The following is an 18,962-nucleotide window of genomic DNA, read 5'->3' as shown; positions in this document are numbered from 1 at the left end:
ATTCAAAACACTCATTAATAGAAGCATAGTAGTTTACAACACAAAGAGGCCTTACCCCCAATTGCATCGGTGATGACTTTCTGCTGGAGCAATTCACAAACTAATCCCATGGCCCTATTCTCTCCCTGTAGACCTGTAACAACTTCTAATTATAAAGTTGTAGCTACAACCACCAAACATTTAGCTAATGATTGTCCTCTTTATCAATCATGCCATTCTTGTCCACCATCTCTCCTCTAGTCCACTTCCATGGAACTGCCTGATCTTGCACAGTATGTTCCTATCAGTCACAAGAGTCAGTACATCTCCTGCAATGGCTTATTTTCCCACCCAATTCCCTTCCTTTTCTTCATACAGGTGCCTCAGTGACATCATCTGCAGGCATGGAATCAGTTACCATACATATGCTGATGACCAACTCTACACTTCCACCACTTTGATTCCACCACTATCTCTTCAATGCCAGACTACCTGTGCAACTAAACAATGGAAACACTGCAGCATGTATATTCAGCCCCCTGCTAAAACAGTCTAGTCACTAACCCCATCTACCAGATAATCTGTAACCTTGGTGTCCTGCTCAACCCAAAGCAGTCTCACACCCCATATTCTGACCATCACCAAACTGCTTACTTCGACCTCTGCAACACTGTCAGCCTCCTCAGCTGAAACCTTTGCCCACATGTCTGTCACCTCTGGACTCGATTTATTTAATGGTCTCATCAGTTTCCCAACCTCCATAAATACCAACTCATGTAAAATTCCGTGACCTGTATCCTGTCCCACATGGCTCATCATTGCGATCCTTGTACACACATTTGCTCCCTATTCCAACATAACTATTTCAAAATTCCCATTCTCATCTTACAAATTCATCCATGACCTTTCCACACCCTCTCTGTGACCCTATTTATCCCAAACTCTTTATTCCTCCAACTGTGTGCATCCTCCTTTTACCTAATTTCACAAGCTGTAGCAGAGCATTCAGCTATCTCGACCCCCCACTCTAATTACCTCCCTAAACACCTCCACTTTGTTTCCTTCTTCTCCCTCCTTTAGATACCTTCTCAAAACCTAGCTATTCAACTATGACTTTGGTACTCCCCAAATTATACTGTTTCCATTTTGACTCCTCTGTGAAGCACTTTGGGACATTCTTCCACTTAACAGAAATGTAAATTTATTATTCCTCAGCTAATGTATTTTTTTTAATTTGCAAAACTTTATTGTAGGAGTTTCATTTTTCCAGCGAATATTCCTGACTTTTTCCTGTTAAGACCATGGTCAGGATATTTATTTAATTAGAGAAGCAGCATAATCATAGTCAACAGTAATAAGACTATACTGGAACTCTTTCCAACAGGAGGAAGATCCTTGAAGGAGATGGCAGCTGTATGGTGTCAACCAAATATCAACACCTTCGGATACTGTGCTGCATCCTAATAGAAACAACACCAAGTTCTATACTTTTGGACAAGTCAATGTTGCCTTACTACTGGAAGGTGCTTTGAAAGTATCGTACAGTTCTCATGTTTTAAGTAGTATAAAATTGAAGGCGGCATGGCAGGGAGATCACCAGAAACTACAGCCAGGCTAACTGCATCCATCTTGATGTCAACTAACAATATGTTCAGGCCCTGACGCATCTACTTGGCTCCAGTCTCTGGTTCAGGAGGAAGCCAATTGCAAAGACATCTACAGATACTCTGGACCATAGGATTGGCACTGCTACTAGCAGGAAAGGTCACCAGAACCCCCAACAGTTTTTGTCTCTCCTTTCTGCATCAGCCAACGCCATGCATCACACAGATCATTGATAGATGTCATTATACGCAGCAATTGTATTTCCTTTTCCACTAGATAGCAACTGAAAAGTGATATAGCTGCCCAAGGGCACTGCACTGCTGAATTGCCCAAAGTACAAGGTCCTTGATGACTAGCTTCTGTGCCCATCATCAACATCTATACCCAAATTGAGGCAATTGTCAAATAAAAAGGAAAAAAAAGTTTGGAAGCCCTTGTTCCCACCAATCAGGCTCCAGCAAGCTGGCCACCTATCACACTGTTGATAGAATAGCACATCTGAACAACTCCTTGTATATATTTTTATAAAAACAGATCTTGTACAGTATTAGAGGTAAACGAATATGATATGATTGGGATTACGGAAACATGGCTCCAGGGTGGCCAAGGCTGGGAACTCAACATGCAGGGGTATTTAATATTCAGGAAAGATAGGCAAAAAGGAAAGGGAGGTGGGGTAGCATTGCTGGTTAAAGAAGGGATTAACACAATTGTAAGGAAGGATATTAGCTCTGATGATGTGGAAGCTGTATGGGTAGAACTGAGAAATACGAAGGGGCAGAAAACGTTAGTGGGAGTGGTATATAGACCTCCAAACAGTAATGCGGAGGTTGGGGATGGCATTAAAAGGGAAATTAGAGAAGCATGCAATAAGGGCACAGCAGTTATCATGGGTGACTTTAATCTACATATAGATTGGGCTAACCAAATTAGTAACAATACTGTGGAGGAGGCATTCCTGGGATGGTTCCCTGGATCAATATGGTTCCTCGGCAACTAGAGATCAGGCCATCTTGGACTGGGTATTATGTAATGAGAAAGGATTAATTAGCAATCTTGTTGTGCAAGGCCCCTTGGGTCGGAGCGATCATATGATCGAATTCTTCATTAAGATGGAGAGTGAAGTAGTTGACTCAGAGACTAGGGTCCTGAATTTAAATAAAGGAAACTACGATGGTATGAGGCGCAAGTTGGGTAGGATTGATGGGGAATGTCACTCAAAGGGTTGACGGTGGATAGGCAATGGCAAACATTCAAAGATCGCATGGATGAACGACAGAATTTGTTCATCCCAGTTTGGCAGAAAAATAAAACAAAAAAGGCGACTCAACCGTGGCTAACAAGGGAAATTAGGGATAGCATAAGATCCAAGGAGAGGACATATAAATTGGCCAGAAAAAGCAGTAAACTTGAGGATTGGGAGCAGTTTAGGATTCAACAAAGGGGGACAAAGGGATTAATTAAGAGGGGGGAAATAGAGTATGAGAGTAAGCTTTCAAGGAACATAAAAACTGACTGTAAAAGCTTTTATAGATACGTGAAGAGAAAAAGATTGGTGAAGTCAAGCGTAGGTCCCTTGGTCAGAATCAGGGGAATTTATAATGGGGAACAAAAAAATGGCAGACCAATCAAATACATACTTTGGTTCTGTCTTCACAAAGAAGGACACAAATAACCTCCCAGAGATGTCGGGGAACATAGGGTCTAATGAAAGGGAGGAACTGAAAGAAATCAGTATTTGTAGGGAAATGGTGTTAGGGAAATTGATGGGATTGAGGGCCGATAAATCCCCAGGGCCTGATAATCTACATCCTAGGGTACTTAAGGAAGTGGCCCTAGAAATAGTAGTTGCATTGCTGGTCATCTTCCAAAATTCGATAGACTCTGGAACAGTACCCATGGATTGGAGGGTAGCTAATGTTACCCCACTATTCAAAAAAGGTGGTAGAGAGAAAACGGAGACTTACAGACCGGTAAGCCTGACATCGGTAGTGGGGAAAATGCTAGAGTCCATTATAAAAGATGTAATAGCAGAGCACTTGGAAAACAGTGACCGGATTGGACAAAGTCAACATGGATTTACAAAGGGTAAATCGTGCTTGACTAATCTACTGGAATTTTTTGAGGATATAACTGGTAAAATAGATAAGGGAGAACCAGTGGATGTGGTGTATTTGGACTTTCAAAAGGCGTTTGATAAGGTCCCGCATAAGAGATTAGCGTGTAAAGTTAAGGCACATGAGATTGGGGGCAAGGTATTGACTTGGATAGAGAACTGGTTGGCAGACAGAAAGCAAAGAGTTGGAATAAACGGCTTTTTCCGAGTGGCAGGCAGTGACTAGTGGGGTACCGCAGGGATCGGTCCTTGGACCCCAGCTATTCACAATATATATATTAATGATCTAGACGAGGGAACTAGATGTAATATCTCCAAGTTTGCAGACAACAAAGCTGGGTGGGCATGTGTGCTGTGAGGAGGATGCCGAGAAACTCCAGTATGATTTGGACAGGTTGGGTGATTGGGCGGAAGCATGGCAGATGCAATATAATGTGGATAAATGCAAGGTTATCCACTTTGGTGTCAAAAACAGGAAGGCAGATTATCTGAATGGCAATAGATTGGGAGAAAGGGGAAGTGCAACGAGACCTGGGTGTCCTTGTGCACCAGTCGCTGAAGGTAAGCATGCAGGTGCAGCAGGCGGTTAAGAAGGCAAATGGTATGTTGGCCTTCGTAGCGAGAGGGTTTGAGTACAGGAACAAGGATGTCTTGCTGCAGTTGTACAGGGCCTTGGTGAGACCACACCTCGAGTATTGTGTGCAGTTTTGGTCGCCTTATCTGAGGAAGGATGTTCTTGCCATGGAGGGAGTGCAGCGAAGATTCACCAGGCTGATACCTGGGATGGCAGGAATGACGTATGAGGAGAGATTGGGTCGATTGGGCTTATGCTCGCTGGAGTTTAGAAGAATGAGAGGGGACCTCATTGAAACTTATAAAATTGTAAAAGGACTAGACAGACTAGATGCAGGAAGGATGTTCCTGATGGTCAGGGAGTCCAGAACCAGGGGTCACAGTCTAAGGATAAGGGGTAAGCCATTTAGGACAGAGATGAGGAGGAATTTCTTCACCCAGAGAGTGGTAAACCTGTGGAATTCTCTACCACAGAAGGCAGTAGAGGCCACCCCAGCCACAGTCTGTTCGCCCTCCTGCCATCTGGGAGACGCTACAGATGCATTCGCACCCGTACGACCAGATTTAGGAACAGCTTCTTTCCCAGGGCTGTCATCCTACTGAACTCCACAAATAAACTCTAAAGCCTGCACATCTGCCAATGCACTTTATTATGGTTATGTTTATGTTAATGTATTACAAGCCAAATGTATGTTGAATGTTTAAATGTCTTAATCTAAATGTACACTCTCAGGAGCCGCAAGCCTACATTTCGTTGTACTGCACTTGTGCACTAACAATGACAATAAAGTTGATGATTATGATTATGATAATTCATTAAATATATTCAAGAAGGAGGTAGATATATTTCTTAAGGCTAAAGGGATCAAGGGATATGGGGAGAAGGCAGGAACAGGGTACTGAATTTGGATGATCAGCCATGATCTCATTGAATGGCGGAGCAGGCTCGAGGGGCCGAATGGCCTACTCCTGCTCCTATCTTCTATGTTTCTATTGAGAATCTAAAAGGCGAGATAGTATTACAATCTGCATGATTGACTTGTGAAATAAATTTCTTATCCTACTGCCTCTCAAAACAAATCCACTATGCAGTGAGCAAAGTTGTGTCTAACCTCATCATCAGAGTAGGAGTATGCTGATGCCACAGCTCCCCACATCTTGCTGGCAACATTTGCTGCTTGTTTCATACCAGACTTAAGTACATCCATCTTGGGTCCAGAGAGCAGATTGTCAAGCTTAAATCCTGAAATTGATGTAACCACGGACCCCAAGGAGCCATGCTGGGTGTTCCTCACCAAGGCAGTTAATGAAGTCGAACGCATTTTCTGTGAAACTGGCTTTTGCACTTTAGGTTGGCCAGCAAATGTTTTTGACCGGGACACAGATATAGATGTTGCTTGTAGATCTTCCGGTGGAAGAGGGCTAGATGGGAGACTTGACCTTCTTTCCTGTGCATGACCGTGCACGCCATCACTGACACCTGAAGGCTTCTCTTCATTCTCAGTCTTGTGCAGTTCCATACTGGCTGATTTGTCCCCAAGAGGGCTTTTAAGGTTCATATACATTTCAATCTCATCAGCAAGTTTTCGAGAGACAACTGGTGGTACATTCTCAACATTAGAGGGAATTTTCTTTTCAGTCTCCGAGACCAGCAATGATAATGGGTCAAAACCCATCTTAACATCTTCTCTTTCTACAGGTTTAACTGCAGGGTACACACTAGTCCTTTTCTGCATGGGATCTTCAGCTTCATTTCCTTCATCAATTGGAAGAAAAGTATCTGGTTCAACCTGTAGGTCCTCCATTACAAATGCTGCATTTTTAGTCATCACTGCAGTCTCAGTATCAACAAATGATGCTTCCACTTCAGGTGAAACACCCAAGCATTTATCAACAGTAATTTTGCTGTCATCACCTTGACACTCTCCAGTTTGATTGGCTAAGTGATCCAAGGTTGGAGAGGTCTTAATCTTTGAAGATAGCTCTTCGGTACTGCACAAAGCAGCAGCGAGGATCCTAGCATCAGCACCCATCATCTCCGCTATCTCATTTGGATCAGTTTCAAGGCTTCCCTTTTTAAGTAACATGTTAGACCGCATATCAGCACTGAAACTGCAACTCCTTTCTGCCCAGAGCTTTTGCCGCTGTTGGCTTTTCTCGCTGTTCTTTCTGTGTGCTCGAGTACGGGGGTCACCAACTCCATCACCATCTTGATAATTGTCATTATCAACCAGCAGCAAGCTAGCCAAATTACCTAGCATTGAAAAGATAGCAAAAGTAAAGGATTAATGTTGACAAGTCATACAATTTATTGTTCCCTTATTTCAATAAATGAACAGCTGTGCCTTAAAACTAAATGAAGGTGGAGGTGTACGGAAGCTCCATTCCAATTAATCAGTAATCCTCAAATGTTTTTAAAAACACCAGTCAGAACAAATATTAAAGCCAATATACAAACAAGTACAACAATCAAGGGAACTTCATGTCTGGAGTGTTAATAAATGGTTGGCACCACAAATAATACAAGTTCGCATAATTCTTCACATGACAAATAATCCTCAGCCACATATTCAAGAGAAACAAATGTAAGACAGGGTTGGTGGAAGACAGATAGAAAATCACCTCAGAATAGTCTTCTACATATCCTAGCGTTCAAGAGCATTACTGACAGAGGACCAGGAGCAAATTGTGAGAAGGATGGGGAGGAAGAGGACACAGCCAAACAAAAAGAAAATCACTTTCTACTACATTTGAAGCAAACTGGGCCTATGGCATTTGAAAAGCACCAATAACCAACTCACAGGAAATGGTTAAAAAGAATTGGCTCAGTGGTGGAACTCTTGAACCCACAACCTTCTGACTTGGAGGCAAGTCCCACTCCAGAGACTTGAGCACAAAATCCAGGCTGATACTTCAGTCAGAACTGAGGCACTGCGGTCTTTCAGATGAGACGTTAAACCAAAGCCCCATCTGCCCTCTTGGGTGGAATAAACTATCCCATAGTACTTTTCGAAGCAGCACGGAGTTCTCAGTGCCCAGACCAATATTTATCACTCAACCAACACCTAAAAACAGATTATCTCGTCATTATCACATTGCTGGTTGTGGGACCTTGCTGTGTGCAAATTGACTGTTGCATTTCCCTAGGTCACAACAGGGACTACACTTCAAAAATTACTTCATTGGCTTTAAAGCACTTTGGGAAGTCCCAAGGCTGTGAAAAGTATCTCATAAATGCAAATCTCTTAGTTTTACAGTTGTGTGACATCCTAAAAGAATCATTCTTGCCTACCCATTCCTGCTATCTTACTCATTAACATGAATTACAGGATTCAGGCCATATCCTTACTAATTTTTACATTCTGTAATTACATTTTCTTAGCAGGAGAATTTAACCAGTTTAGCGACTCTGAAAGATGAACTTGTCGGACATGTGAACCACAGGAGTTCCTGTTGAGACTTAGAAAGGACTGTTACACATATTAAAGACTATAAAAATATACCAAGACTTCTTATTCCTCAGTGGAAGTGGTATTAGCTTTCATTTTCAGTATGAAATCCCAAAGTAAAAAGATTCCTTTTCATATTCTTTCAAAAGATAGATATCAAGTTCTCCAATTATATGAGCTGTTAGTCTTTAAAGTTCAATAGGCTTTAAGTAAAGACAGGGACAAGAGTCAAAGATATCCTGTGCATTAGGTATAGCAAAATCATAAAACTGTTGTCTATAGGCAGGTTTATGATTTAATTACACTTGGTGCACAGAAGAAAGTTGCCAAGATTTTCCTCAGAAACCTGTAGCAAATAAAGTGGTCACTTTTTGCAGTGCTGTTGCAATCCTATGCTGATTTTAAGTATCCATTCAGAGGGAGCTGTAAGAATTGCATTGAAGCTCCAATAAAAATAGCATTGACAACTGAAATAAATCCTTATGGGGAAAAAAGAATGAACTTGCTTTTATATAGCACCTTTCCGGTCCTCAGGAAGTCCCAAAGCACTTGATAACCAATTAAGTATTTTTTGAGTGTAGTTACTGTTGTCATGTATGGAAACGTGGCAGCCAATTGGCACAGTGAGGTCTAGCAAACAGCAATGAGATAAGAGGAGATAATCAGTTTTAGTGATGTTGGTTGAGGGATAAATATTGGCCAGGACACCAGAAGAACTCTCCTGATCATCTCTGAATAGTACCACAGGACATGGCCTCAGTTTAATGTCTCATCAAAAAGAGGAACCTCCAAAAGTATCAGCCTAGATTATGTCCTCCAGTCTCTAGAGTGGGGCTTGAACCCACGACTTTATGACTCAGAAATGAGAGTGGTGCTGCTGTGCAAAGGTTGACAGTAACAAACAGGAAAAAAAAATACAATCTAAAGCAGGGAGATTACAAAGGTGTTCATTCACATGCTATTTTCAAAAGTCAATACATGAAACCTGAATGTGGGACTCGCCCAGTGCCGTAGAAGCAAAGACACCAGCCATGATTTGAACTGGGATGTGAATCGAGTGGGTGCTGACAGAGGGGAGGTGAGAACCATCCTAACTTTGGCAGCATGCCACGGTCAGTTTCTCGCCTGAAACCGGCAGCTGGCCAGTCGCGCAATGTTCCTGTGGCAAAGCATTTCATACAGAATCTGCACAGTATTTTCTTAAAACTTAAACCATGCAATAGCTCAACTTGAAAAAACTGAATTTTATGAAATTTTAATTGATGTAGAACAACATTTCCCACACATTGAGTCATTATTTGGATGTTCACATGACCTGTATAGTTTTGGGCCATTAAATAAAAGTTCTTCAATACTTTAGATGCTCCAAGGTATGGTAAAGTTCCTTCCTGTTTATCGTCATTGTTAGTTTTTCCACATAATACTCTTAAATTCCCCAATAAAGCATTTTGGTTTTTGAAATAATTAACTGTGAAAACCAAAAGCAGCACACACAATTAACCCCTTCCTCCACATACTAATTTCTTAAAGAAAGCAAAAGGACTGATGAAAGGTAACAGATATTAAAGTTGGGTTTAATTCAGGAGTTTTTTTTAAATTACAGTAATAAGTTAATATTCACAGATAATTGAGCAGTGCTCAGTTCTCCCTTTGGTCCTAAAATATGTCTGAAATTTCCCCTTGTGAAGGGTCTTGGGCATTTTACTACATGCAAGTGTTGTCTACTAAGAACTAGGAGCAGGCCATATGGCCCTTCGTGCCTGCTCCGCAATTCAATAAGATCATGCGTGATCTTCAACCTCAACTCCACTTTCCTGCCCTATCCCCATATCACTTGATTCCCCAAGAGTCCCCTTCGCCATTTCTAGCGGCACATAGGAACTCCAAAAAACTTGCAATCCATTGAAAAGAATGAAGATAAATTGGTAATGCAAAAATGACAAGACACACTGTAATCCAATAAAATACTAATAACTCGCAATAAAAACAACAATTGCTTACCGCTGCTTCCTCTGCTGCCAACAGCAGCACATTGCAGCTTTACAATGCTGCTACTTGAATGAAGTCTTTCTGGTGAGTGGGAATTCTTAATTACTTTACTCACTGCTGGTTCCGCACCAGTCTTGTCTGTGCTTTTTTCTGTCGATGAAATGCAATGTAAATTTAGTTAAAGATGGTTTCCACTTCAAATTCAAGTGAAGGATTTGGAACTCAACTCAAACCCACATATACACAATAAAGACGAGAATGGACTGTGAGCACAGAACTCAAATACAAGAACTAAAAAAAAAAAATCACAGATCTCAAGCAAGATTTCATTGGCTGTAAAGCGCTTCGAGGCGTCTGGTGGTCGTGAAAGGCATTATATAATTGCAAGTCTTTCTTTAAGAATAGAGTTGAGAAATTCCTTTCTACAACAGATAATTGATATGGGGAACAAGCACCAGAAAAAACGAATCGATTCTCGCCAATTAAAAAAGGACTGGATCAATATTTAACTGAGGTTTGTTGAGATAAACATATGTTGATTCGTATTGATTATGAAGAGGGAATAGATTTTGCGGAGGGGAGGCCGGATGCTGGTGGTTGTTTTTTGGGAATGGGGAAGAGAAGAGTCATCATGTCCTATGAAAGGCGAAAACTTGATAGGTTGAAGTTTCTAAGCTTTTAAACACTTCTCCCTGCATTATCAAGTCTCTAATCATTTGAGATGCTTTTTAAGGGCTAATAGGGTGGTACCGGAGTTAACCCAGTGCCTAAAACAAAGGAACAGTTTACAAATGCCCTCTGTGTACAGAAGGGCACCATTAATACAGCTGGCTTCAACAAACTAAAATATATTAAATCACTATTATTTTGCCCATCTATCAGACAGCCTATATCCAGTGGTGCCATCGGTTGTAGAAGGCTTCAACCGCATTGGTGGACATCGTGTGATACCTCTCCAAGGTCACCATGGACCAGAGGCTGGCAGTCTGAGCAACCTTCCTGGTGGATCCTACTCATCCTCAACCTCTAGACAGCTGAAGAAATTGCTTCACAGTTTTCAAACTTTGCGACATCACCTGAAACCGTTCTGCATTTTGCAAGATTCTAATATTGATGCAACAGAATTAGAGTAATGGCATTATTTTAGTTCTGAGTGAACTAAAGATTGTTTTTCAATGATTTTTTTTTCAATACAAATTCTTTTGGTAAGAATTTATTTAAAAAACCTCCAGTTGTCTTTCCTCCTTTTTCCATGGTAGTGACTCATGACTGAGTCCTACATACACCAGTCATGCTGCAGTACCTCACCCATCTGGTTATTCTTAATGTGAGCCTAGACAAGGAACACTGGCAAGCTGAACCAAATCTTCTCACCCAATAGCTACATAAAGTGACAATAAATCGCAGTTGGATAATATCATTTCCACATGATCACTTTTTAAACAGCGATCTTAAAGGTAAAAGTGCTTTATGCCATTTATTACCTCCCTAGCGCTCACTATAATTTTCTCTATAAACAAATATTTATGGCATAAATATACATCTACAGTACAAAATCTTTTTAAACAAGCTACATTCCATTAATTAAAAGCATCTCCTGCCCTGGAATGCTGCTCAAATTGACAAGCTGCAGCAGGAACCTCTCTGCGATGACTCTCCTTCCCTAATGTTCTTTACCTCCCAATGGGTAAGTACTTAGCTGCTTGACTCATGCTCATGACAGCATAGCTGACTGTGTGCAAAAGGTTGTTCGACATTAAATTCAAAGAAAACACTTGATTAGTGTTAAGTTAAAAGTCACATTGATTCTCATAACCTTCACCTTTTTGCTCTTTAATTGTACCAGATGAGCCAATTTCTACCAGTGTTTCTTCATGAAGCTCAATGTCTTCACGTCGAAGTTCATCTTTAGATCCATACCCTTGGTCTGACTGAGCACCTGTAAGAAAGTTAGCCCACAGTTTGAACAAATTAACTGCTTCCCATGTGAACCATACAAATATATTTTTTTTAAATGCCATTTTCTATCTTGCACTGGAAACAACAGTGTTCTTCAGACTATAGAGTTCTCCCTTGTGAACATGCAGCATACATTAATATTTACATAAATCTCAGTTTAATGGAGTTGCCTACCTTTCGAAGACATTTTAAAATCTTCCTGAAGTTATAATTACATGACCATGTCATTTGTGCAATCTTTCTCTACTGTTTGAAAAAAATTATTTCCATTTCCCTTGAACCCAAAGCAGAACACCTTGATTTTCTAAAAGTCTGAACACTTTGGACAAATAGGGGCAGCACGGTGGCATAGTGGTTAGCACTGTAGCCTCACAGCGCCAGGGACCCGGGTTCGAATCCGACCTCGGGTGACTGTGTGGAGTTTGCACATTCTCCCCGTGTTTGCGTGGGTTTCCTCCGGGTGCTCCGGTTTCCTCCCACAGTCCAAAAGATGTGCAGGTTAGGTTGATTGGCTATGATAAATTGACCCTTAGTGTTAGGGGGATTAAATACGTGGGGATAGGGTGGGATATGTGTTGGTGTAGGGGTTAAGGGGATCGGGTGGGATATGTGTCGGTGCAGGCTCGATGGGCCGAAATGGCCTCTATCTGCATTGTGGGGTTTCTGTGAATCTGTGAAATATCCAACCAGCACATAAGGCTAAAAAAAGGAAATACTATATATTTATCTGGTACTATTTTCTGGAAATTCTTCAGTGGTGTTTAACTAGATGCTAGACTTTTAAAAACAAACTTGAAAAGCACATTATAATCTTATGAAGTTGCTGCGTATTCAATATTTTGAAGATTAATAGGCTTATCCAGGTATGATGACATATGACATGCTTTCCAAGTAGCATTTAACCTTTTTCATTACATTTCTTAGGCTACACAAGTAATTTAACAATAAAGTAAATAACCAAATACAATGAAGTATGTTCCTTAACATTCATTTGTACACAACATTGAAGGGGGAAAAAGTAGTACTTCCAGTATAAGGCACTCCCCTACATTTACATATTACAAGAAGAAATGGTGGCGAGTTGGCAACATAGACTGATGAAAGATTATTCAATGGAAGATTATTCAATTTCTGTAAGTTCCAGATTTATTTCCCTCCCATAGAGATCTGCCACTTAGGTCTTTGCCCCACTTAAAGCTACTCTAATAAGTGTCAGTCTTGACCTATATGTCTGTTTGCATGGACCAGCCTTAGGCCAATCCAAAAGGTGTCCAAAGTAAGAAAAACGGTTTGACCAACATACAATAGAGTGGCTCTGGATGTGACTAGACACCATCACGACTCTCCACCAGAAGGCCTCCAATTGAGAGGTACCACTTTTAGTTCCTTTATACAAAATGTCTGTTAAGTTGAAGAAGCAGGTAGGGTTTAGAATTATAGAACAGTACAGCACCGAAGTAGTAAACTGCTCACTGAAGGTGCTCCTTCCTATTTTACTAACAAGGATATATTGGTCTGCAAACATTAAATGAAAATTAAATTGATTTTCCCATTAACTTTCATCCACTTGTAAGCCAAACCTGGTCAGAATTTGACAACAATTTCGAATTGTGCTTTTCCGCAAGTAAATATACATTAAAAATCAAGACGCTCTAGTAAAAACAAAGACAGAAAGGGGCACACAAAGGAAACAAAAGTGAGAAACACACCAAGTGAGCAAGAATAATAAAGTGAAAAAGGATAGGTAATACAAATGCTGTTTCACTCAATCAGGAGGAATTAACCTAAACGGAAAGCAAAATCCCTACTGCAAATTAGATCTTGCAATCACAATAGGCGGCATGCAGCAAAATTCAGTGACAAGTAGCAAAAGCAAGGAAAATGAGTCCAGATCAAGGAGCTTTCCACATTAAAGGCAACTAATCTCTGCTCAACAAAAGAAAGCAGAAGGGAGCTTTAGGAGAGTGAGCGCAGGATGGTGTAAGGGACAACGGTCACTGCTAAAAGAACAAAATAATTTGCAGACTGCATGAAGATCACTAGTGGAGGTAGTGCAGCTCAAAAGTCAATACCTGTGCTACCGTGATTATCAGTGGAATCTAGTCTGATTAGGTCTCGGATGAACAGCACATGCTCTCCATTGTTAGCATCGTTAGAACTATCCACGCTACCATGGCTCACAGCATCCGTATCACTTCCACCTGTTCAGAACATCAAATGAGGTATGGAAAAGTAAAAACAAATGGAAAAAACTTGCATAAGAAACCTTCGAGGGAGGAAAGCCTTGACCAAAGCTACCACTTTTTTATTAAATAGTACTTTTCAAATAAAATGGATGTTTAACAAAAGAAGTTTCTACTCCATACCTCTGGTTACATAAAGGCAGCATTTTTCAGTCTGTTCAAAACTTATCCAAGAAAGGTTTTCTCTCATGCACCAGACTGCCAACCAAAACCTATTTCTTTTAAACTTAGCTTGCATTGAAAATATAGCGATACAAGAATACAGCAAACTTTAACTCTCTGAAAACCAAAGCATCAATTCTTGCACTATTCAATCTTATTTATAGAAACAATGTTCAATCTGTCAGGAATTGCTCAGCAAAGACTAATCAAGTTCTTAAAGTGGTTAAAAGTTAATGAACTATTGAGTTTACGTTCAAATTCATGGAACATATTGGGCCGAATTTTGCTCTAACCAATGAGTGAACAGTGACAGCCGCTCATTACACTTGCCCATAGACTTTCTATGGGGTTTTGCACGGCAAGTTACTGTCAGCCAAATATCTAGAAAGTGCAGCACCCTCTACAGAACATCTGGGACATGTGTGAACAGGGCAAGCAACTGTGCATCGCCTTGACCAATCAGATTGAAGAATTATTAATGACCAGCAGTCTCCAAATCAGGAAATCAGTTAGAATAGTGAATTCAATGTCAAATCAGGTACAGAATGTGAAATAGAGGGAAAGAAAGATTGGATGAAGAGAGACATATAAAAGAGACAAACATTTAAAAAAAAAATTAAACTTAAAAAAAAAAAATCTCCAACAATAATTGAAAGCTGAAGGAATGAGACTCCACGCTTATAAATGTTAATTTTCAGTGCCAGGGAGGTTGTTTGGCAGTAATCAAGACTTAGCACAGCATTAAAAGGGTACCTAGACTGGAATGGACAAGCCCTAACTTTTGCTGGCGAGTTTAGTCCACATCTATGAGGCAAGTACAGGAACTTCACACCGTTCAATACATTGGAATGGTGAGTCAGACGGCGAGATGGTGTTTTCGGGAAGGAATGTCACATCTCAGACAGCAACTTCCGGATTTCTGCCTTTAACTGCGCATATGGGGTCGCTGCAAGTTGCTGTCTGACTTACACATAAATAACGGTGAGCACCGTTAGCCCCACCATCACTTTCACAGTAAAATCCGGCCAAATAAAATGGAGCGAAAAGCAAAACACAATGTTACCAGCCAAGAACATTTCTGCCATTTTCTTTTGTTTTGCAGCACTCCAGCAGAAAATTCACAGAAGCAGTAACAATTAAAACCATTTTCAAAACATATGCATGTTGTTCCGTGCAAATGAACAGAAATGGGGATGTTCGCTGATGACTGCAGTGTTCAGCGCCATTCACAACTCCTCAGATAATGAAGCAGTCCATGCCCGCATGCAACAAGACCTGGACGACGTTCAGGCGTGGGCTGATAAGTGGCAGGTAACATTCGCGCCATAGAAGTGCCAGGCAATGACCATCTCCAACAAGCGAGAGTCTAAACACCGCCCCTTGACATTAAAAGGCATTACCATCGCCGAATCCCCCACCATCAACATCCTGGGGGGTCACCATTGACCAGAAACTTAACTGGACCAGCCACATAAATACTGTGGCAACAAGAGCAGGTCAGAGGCTGGGTATTCTGCGGAGAGTGTCTCACCTCCCGACTCACCAAAGCCTTTCCACCATCTACAAGGCACAAGTAAGGAGTGTGATGGAATACTCTCCACTTGCCTGGATGAGTGCAGCTCCAACAACACTCAAGAAGCTCGACACCATCCAGGACAAAGCAGCCCGCTTGATTGGCACCCCATCCACCACCTTAAACATTCACTCCCTCCACCACGTACCATGGCTGCAGTGTGTACCATCTACAAGATGAACTGTAGCAACTCGCCAAGGCTTCTTCGGCAGCACCTCCCAAACCCGTGACCTCTTCCACCTAGGACAACGGCAGCAGGCGCATGGGAACACCACCACCTCCAAGTTCCCCTCCAAGTCACACACCATCCTGACTTAGAAGTAGATCGCAGAGCATTCACCGTTGCTGGGTCAAAATCCTGGAACTCCCTAACAGCACTGTGGGAGTACCTTCACCACACGGACGCCATCGATTCAAGGCGGTGGCACACCACCACCTTCTCAAGGGTAATTAGGGATGGGCAATAAATGCTGGCCTTGCCAGTGACGCCCACATCACAAACGAATAAAAAATAAAAAAAACTTCCTCACTTGCTTTACAAACAGTGAAGCTCCCATTCTCAATAAAAATCACTCAGGCCCAGTATCTTTTCATTACCTGGATATCCTCAATTTCCTTCCTAGAAAGACAATGGCCCAGAATTTGCTGGGAAAATAACAGCGAGTTGAATGCGCGCGCCGTTATTATTGCGTACATAACCCAGCAATTTGAGGCGTGGAAGAGATACGGCTTAAGTTGCGAGTCGCCACAAATTGCTGGACGACTTGTGCCGCTCCACTGCTAGCTTCGTAAAAACCAGGAGCTTACCGTCAACCTCCCCGCGAGTTTCAAGAAATTGCTGGATTTGCGCTGTTAAAATGAATTAAACACGCCACAGAAAGTAACGACGCAAGGGCCCTTTTAAATGACGAGATTTGTGATCCTGCAATGCCACTCAACTTTCCTAGTCCAGAAAGGGAACAATTGAAACTGTGAAGTCTCATTCCTGCAGGTAACAAATTGTTCCTAGAGGTTAAATATTTTAATTTTTGTTCTTACCTTTGCTTAGTCACTTTTTTCCACTCAATGCAATCTTTCTTTCCCTTTATTTATCTTTCTGTATCTAATTTGACTCAAATTAATCCCATTTCCTTCTCAGTCGTTCTTGTTTCTTTCTTTATCCTTAAATCTCATTGGTTAAGGAGATAGACGTTGTCCGTCGTTCACCAAGGTGCCAGGTGCCCAGTTGACCTCGCTGCGCCATTATCAGCTCACACTTCCAATAAAGGTAATCTGTCCTCATCAGTTTGTGCAAACTCCACAAAAAGATGGCAAGAGGGAATAGTGGCAGTAATCCTTACTTCTTTGTGCTCTCTAATGGTATCATTGACTGCATCAACTGTTTACATCTCTGAAGCATTGGTCAAATCAATATTTATGGACATCATTTGGGAATCCGTCCAACTTGATCATTTTAACTGGATTCGATTATATCTACAAATTGAATTGAATTCTACCAGTTCAATCAGCTTCCCTGTTATGATCTTTTCACTTCTGCAGTTCCCATTTATGTTGTTCACTTCAGTTCTCTCTTCCTGCCAGTATGTTGGCAGTAATTTATGCTTAGACAAATTAAAAAATAATTCAACATTTCTTTTGTTCCATAGCCTTGCAACAGGGCCTAGGAGAGTCATCAGCCTGTTTTTAAAAAAAAATTGGCCACTGGTATGTACTCTCCCACTGATTAAATCATCTCACTCAACAAACAATGCAATTTCATTAGCTGGAACATAGAGCTGCTTTCAAACATTAGCATAATGGCCCAAAAGATGTCTTCATCAGGTGACTAATTGGCAAAGTCATTTTCAGTTAGATTTACTAAGTTAGTGAAAGGTACTACACAATTTGAAAAGGTATTGCATGAAAATGCTCCAGCCCTGCTTGCTCCATCTGGCTCATGTGTTTATTGGAGCACCGCATATTGTAACATCCTGGATCTGCACAACTTTTTTTCTTTTTCAGCATACTAGAGAGAAAAAAGTTCAGGAAACCAGGAGACACCATTTGGTTACCCTCCTGCTATTGGTCTTTCAAGTCAGTAAACAGCTGCATAATTTAGAGAGATGAACAGAACCTCTCATCTGCTCCCACCCCCCAAAAAAAATCACAGCAGTCACTCCATTACTTAAAAAAAATCAGTTCCCAACACATCAACTTTGCTCCTTTAAAATGGTTACCTGAGATCAATGGAACTTGGGCATTCGCAGAGCTCGATTTCTTAAACACTTGACGAAACTGCGCGACACCACGAACTACATTCCGCACTTTTGTCCACAAAAGGCAACCACTGCGATTACTGCTGGGCCAGGGACTCTCCAAAACAGCCTACAAAAAGGAAGTCCATCACCCACAAGTTCAGAGGTAATAACAGAAATACTTAAGACTTGCATTTATATAGTGTCTTTCACGACCACCAGACGTCCCAAAGGGCTTTACAGCCAATAAAGTACTTTTTGAAGTGTAGTCACTGTTGTACTGTAGGAAACACGGCAGCCAATTTGCACACAGCAAGCTCCCACAAACAGCATTGCGATAATGACCAGATAATGTTATAGATGTTGATCTCCTTCAGCCCCACAACTATCCCCCCAAGATATCTGCACACCTCTAATTCTACCCTCTTGTGCATCCCAGATTATAATCACTCAACCTTTGGTGGCCGTGCCTTCTGTTGCCTAGGCCCTAAGCTCTGGAATTCCCTACCTAAACCTGTCCACCTCGCTACCTCTCTTTCCTCCTTTAAGACGCTCCTTAAAACCTACCTCTTTGACCAAGCTTTTGGTCACCTGCCCTAATTTCTCCTGATGTGAATTGGTGTCAAATTTTGTGTCTTAAAATACTCCTGTGCAGCGCCTTGGAACTTTTTACTACGTTAAAGGCGCTATATAAATACAAGTTGCTGTTGTTGAGGGATAAATATTGGCTAGGACACCCCTGCTCTTCTCGAAAATAGTGCCATAGGATCTTTTACATTCACCGGAAAGAGTAGACGAGGCCTCGGTTGAACGTCTCATCTGAAAGACAGTACCTCTGACAGTGCAGCACTCCCTCAAGTACTGCACTAGAGTGTCAGCCTAGATTTTTGTGCTCAAGTCTCTGGAGTGTGACTTGAACCTACAACCTTCTGACTCAGGAGGCGAGAGTGCTACCAACTGAGCCACAGCTGACAACTTTAGTCTTTTAAAATATTTATTTTTATTCCATCTACACAGTTATTTAACTTTTTTCACTCACTATGTGCTCCACCAGCCCTGACAATTACCGTCAGGCTACAA

At 41.4% G+C, this 18,962-nt stretch overlaps 1 protein-coding gene across 4 annotated transcripts in view; it reads right to left on the bottom strand.

Moving 5' to 3' along the window:
- Nucleotides 1–18,962, bottom strand: part of dennd4c (DENN/MADD domain containing 4C) — a 169,390-nt gene that overhangs the window by 31,854 nt on the left and 118,574 nt on the right. For 3 of the 4 annotated variants that reach the window (XM_085983916.1, XM_085983920.1, XM_085983926.1), the window contains exons 19-23: nucleotides 17,865–18,012; nucleotides 13,743–13,871; nucleotides 11,534–11,650; nucleotides 9,724–9,861; nucleotides 5,386–6,527 (exon numbers count right to left, since the gene is read on the bottom strand). In XM_085983916.1, coding sequence (XP_085840042.1) covers nucleotides 5,386–6,527; nucleotides 9,724–9,861; nucleotides 11,534–11,650; nucleotides 13,743–13,871; nucleotides 17,865–18,012 — 1,674 coding nt within the window. The remainder of the gene's footprint in view (nucleotides 1–5,385; nucleotides 6,528–9,723; nucleotides 9,862–11,533; nucleotides 11,651–13,742; nucleotides 13,872–17,864; nucleotides 18,013–18,962) is intronic. The other variant, XM_085983930.1, reaches the window with a different exon arrangement.

Source organism: Somniosus microcephalus, chromosome 1, assembly GCF_052327205.1.
Source record: "Somniosus microcephalus isolate GS21.2 chromosome 1, FLI_Smic_1.0, whole genome shotgun sequence".
Classification (NCBI taxonomy): domain Eukaryota; kingdom Metazoa; phylum Chordata; class Chondrichthyes; order Squaliformes; family Somniosidae; genus Somniosus; species Somniosus microcephalus.
This window is presented reverse-complemented; position numbering and strand designations above follow the sequence as displayed.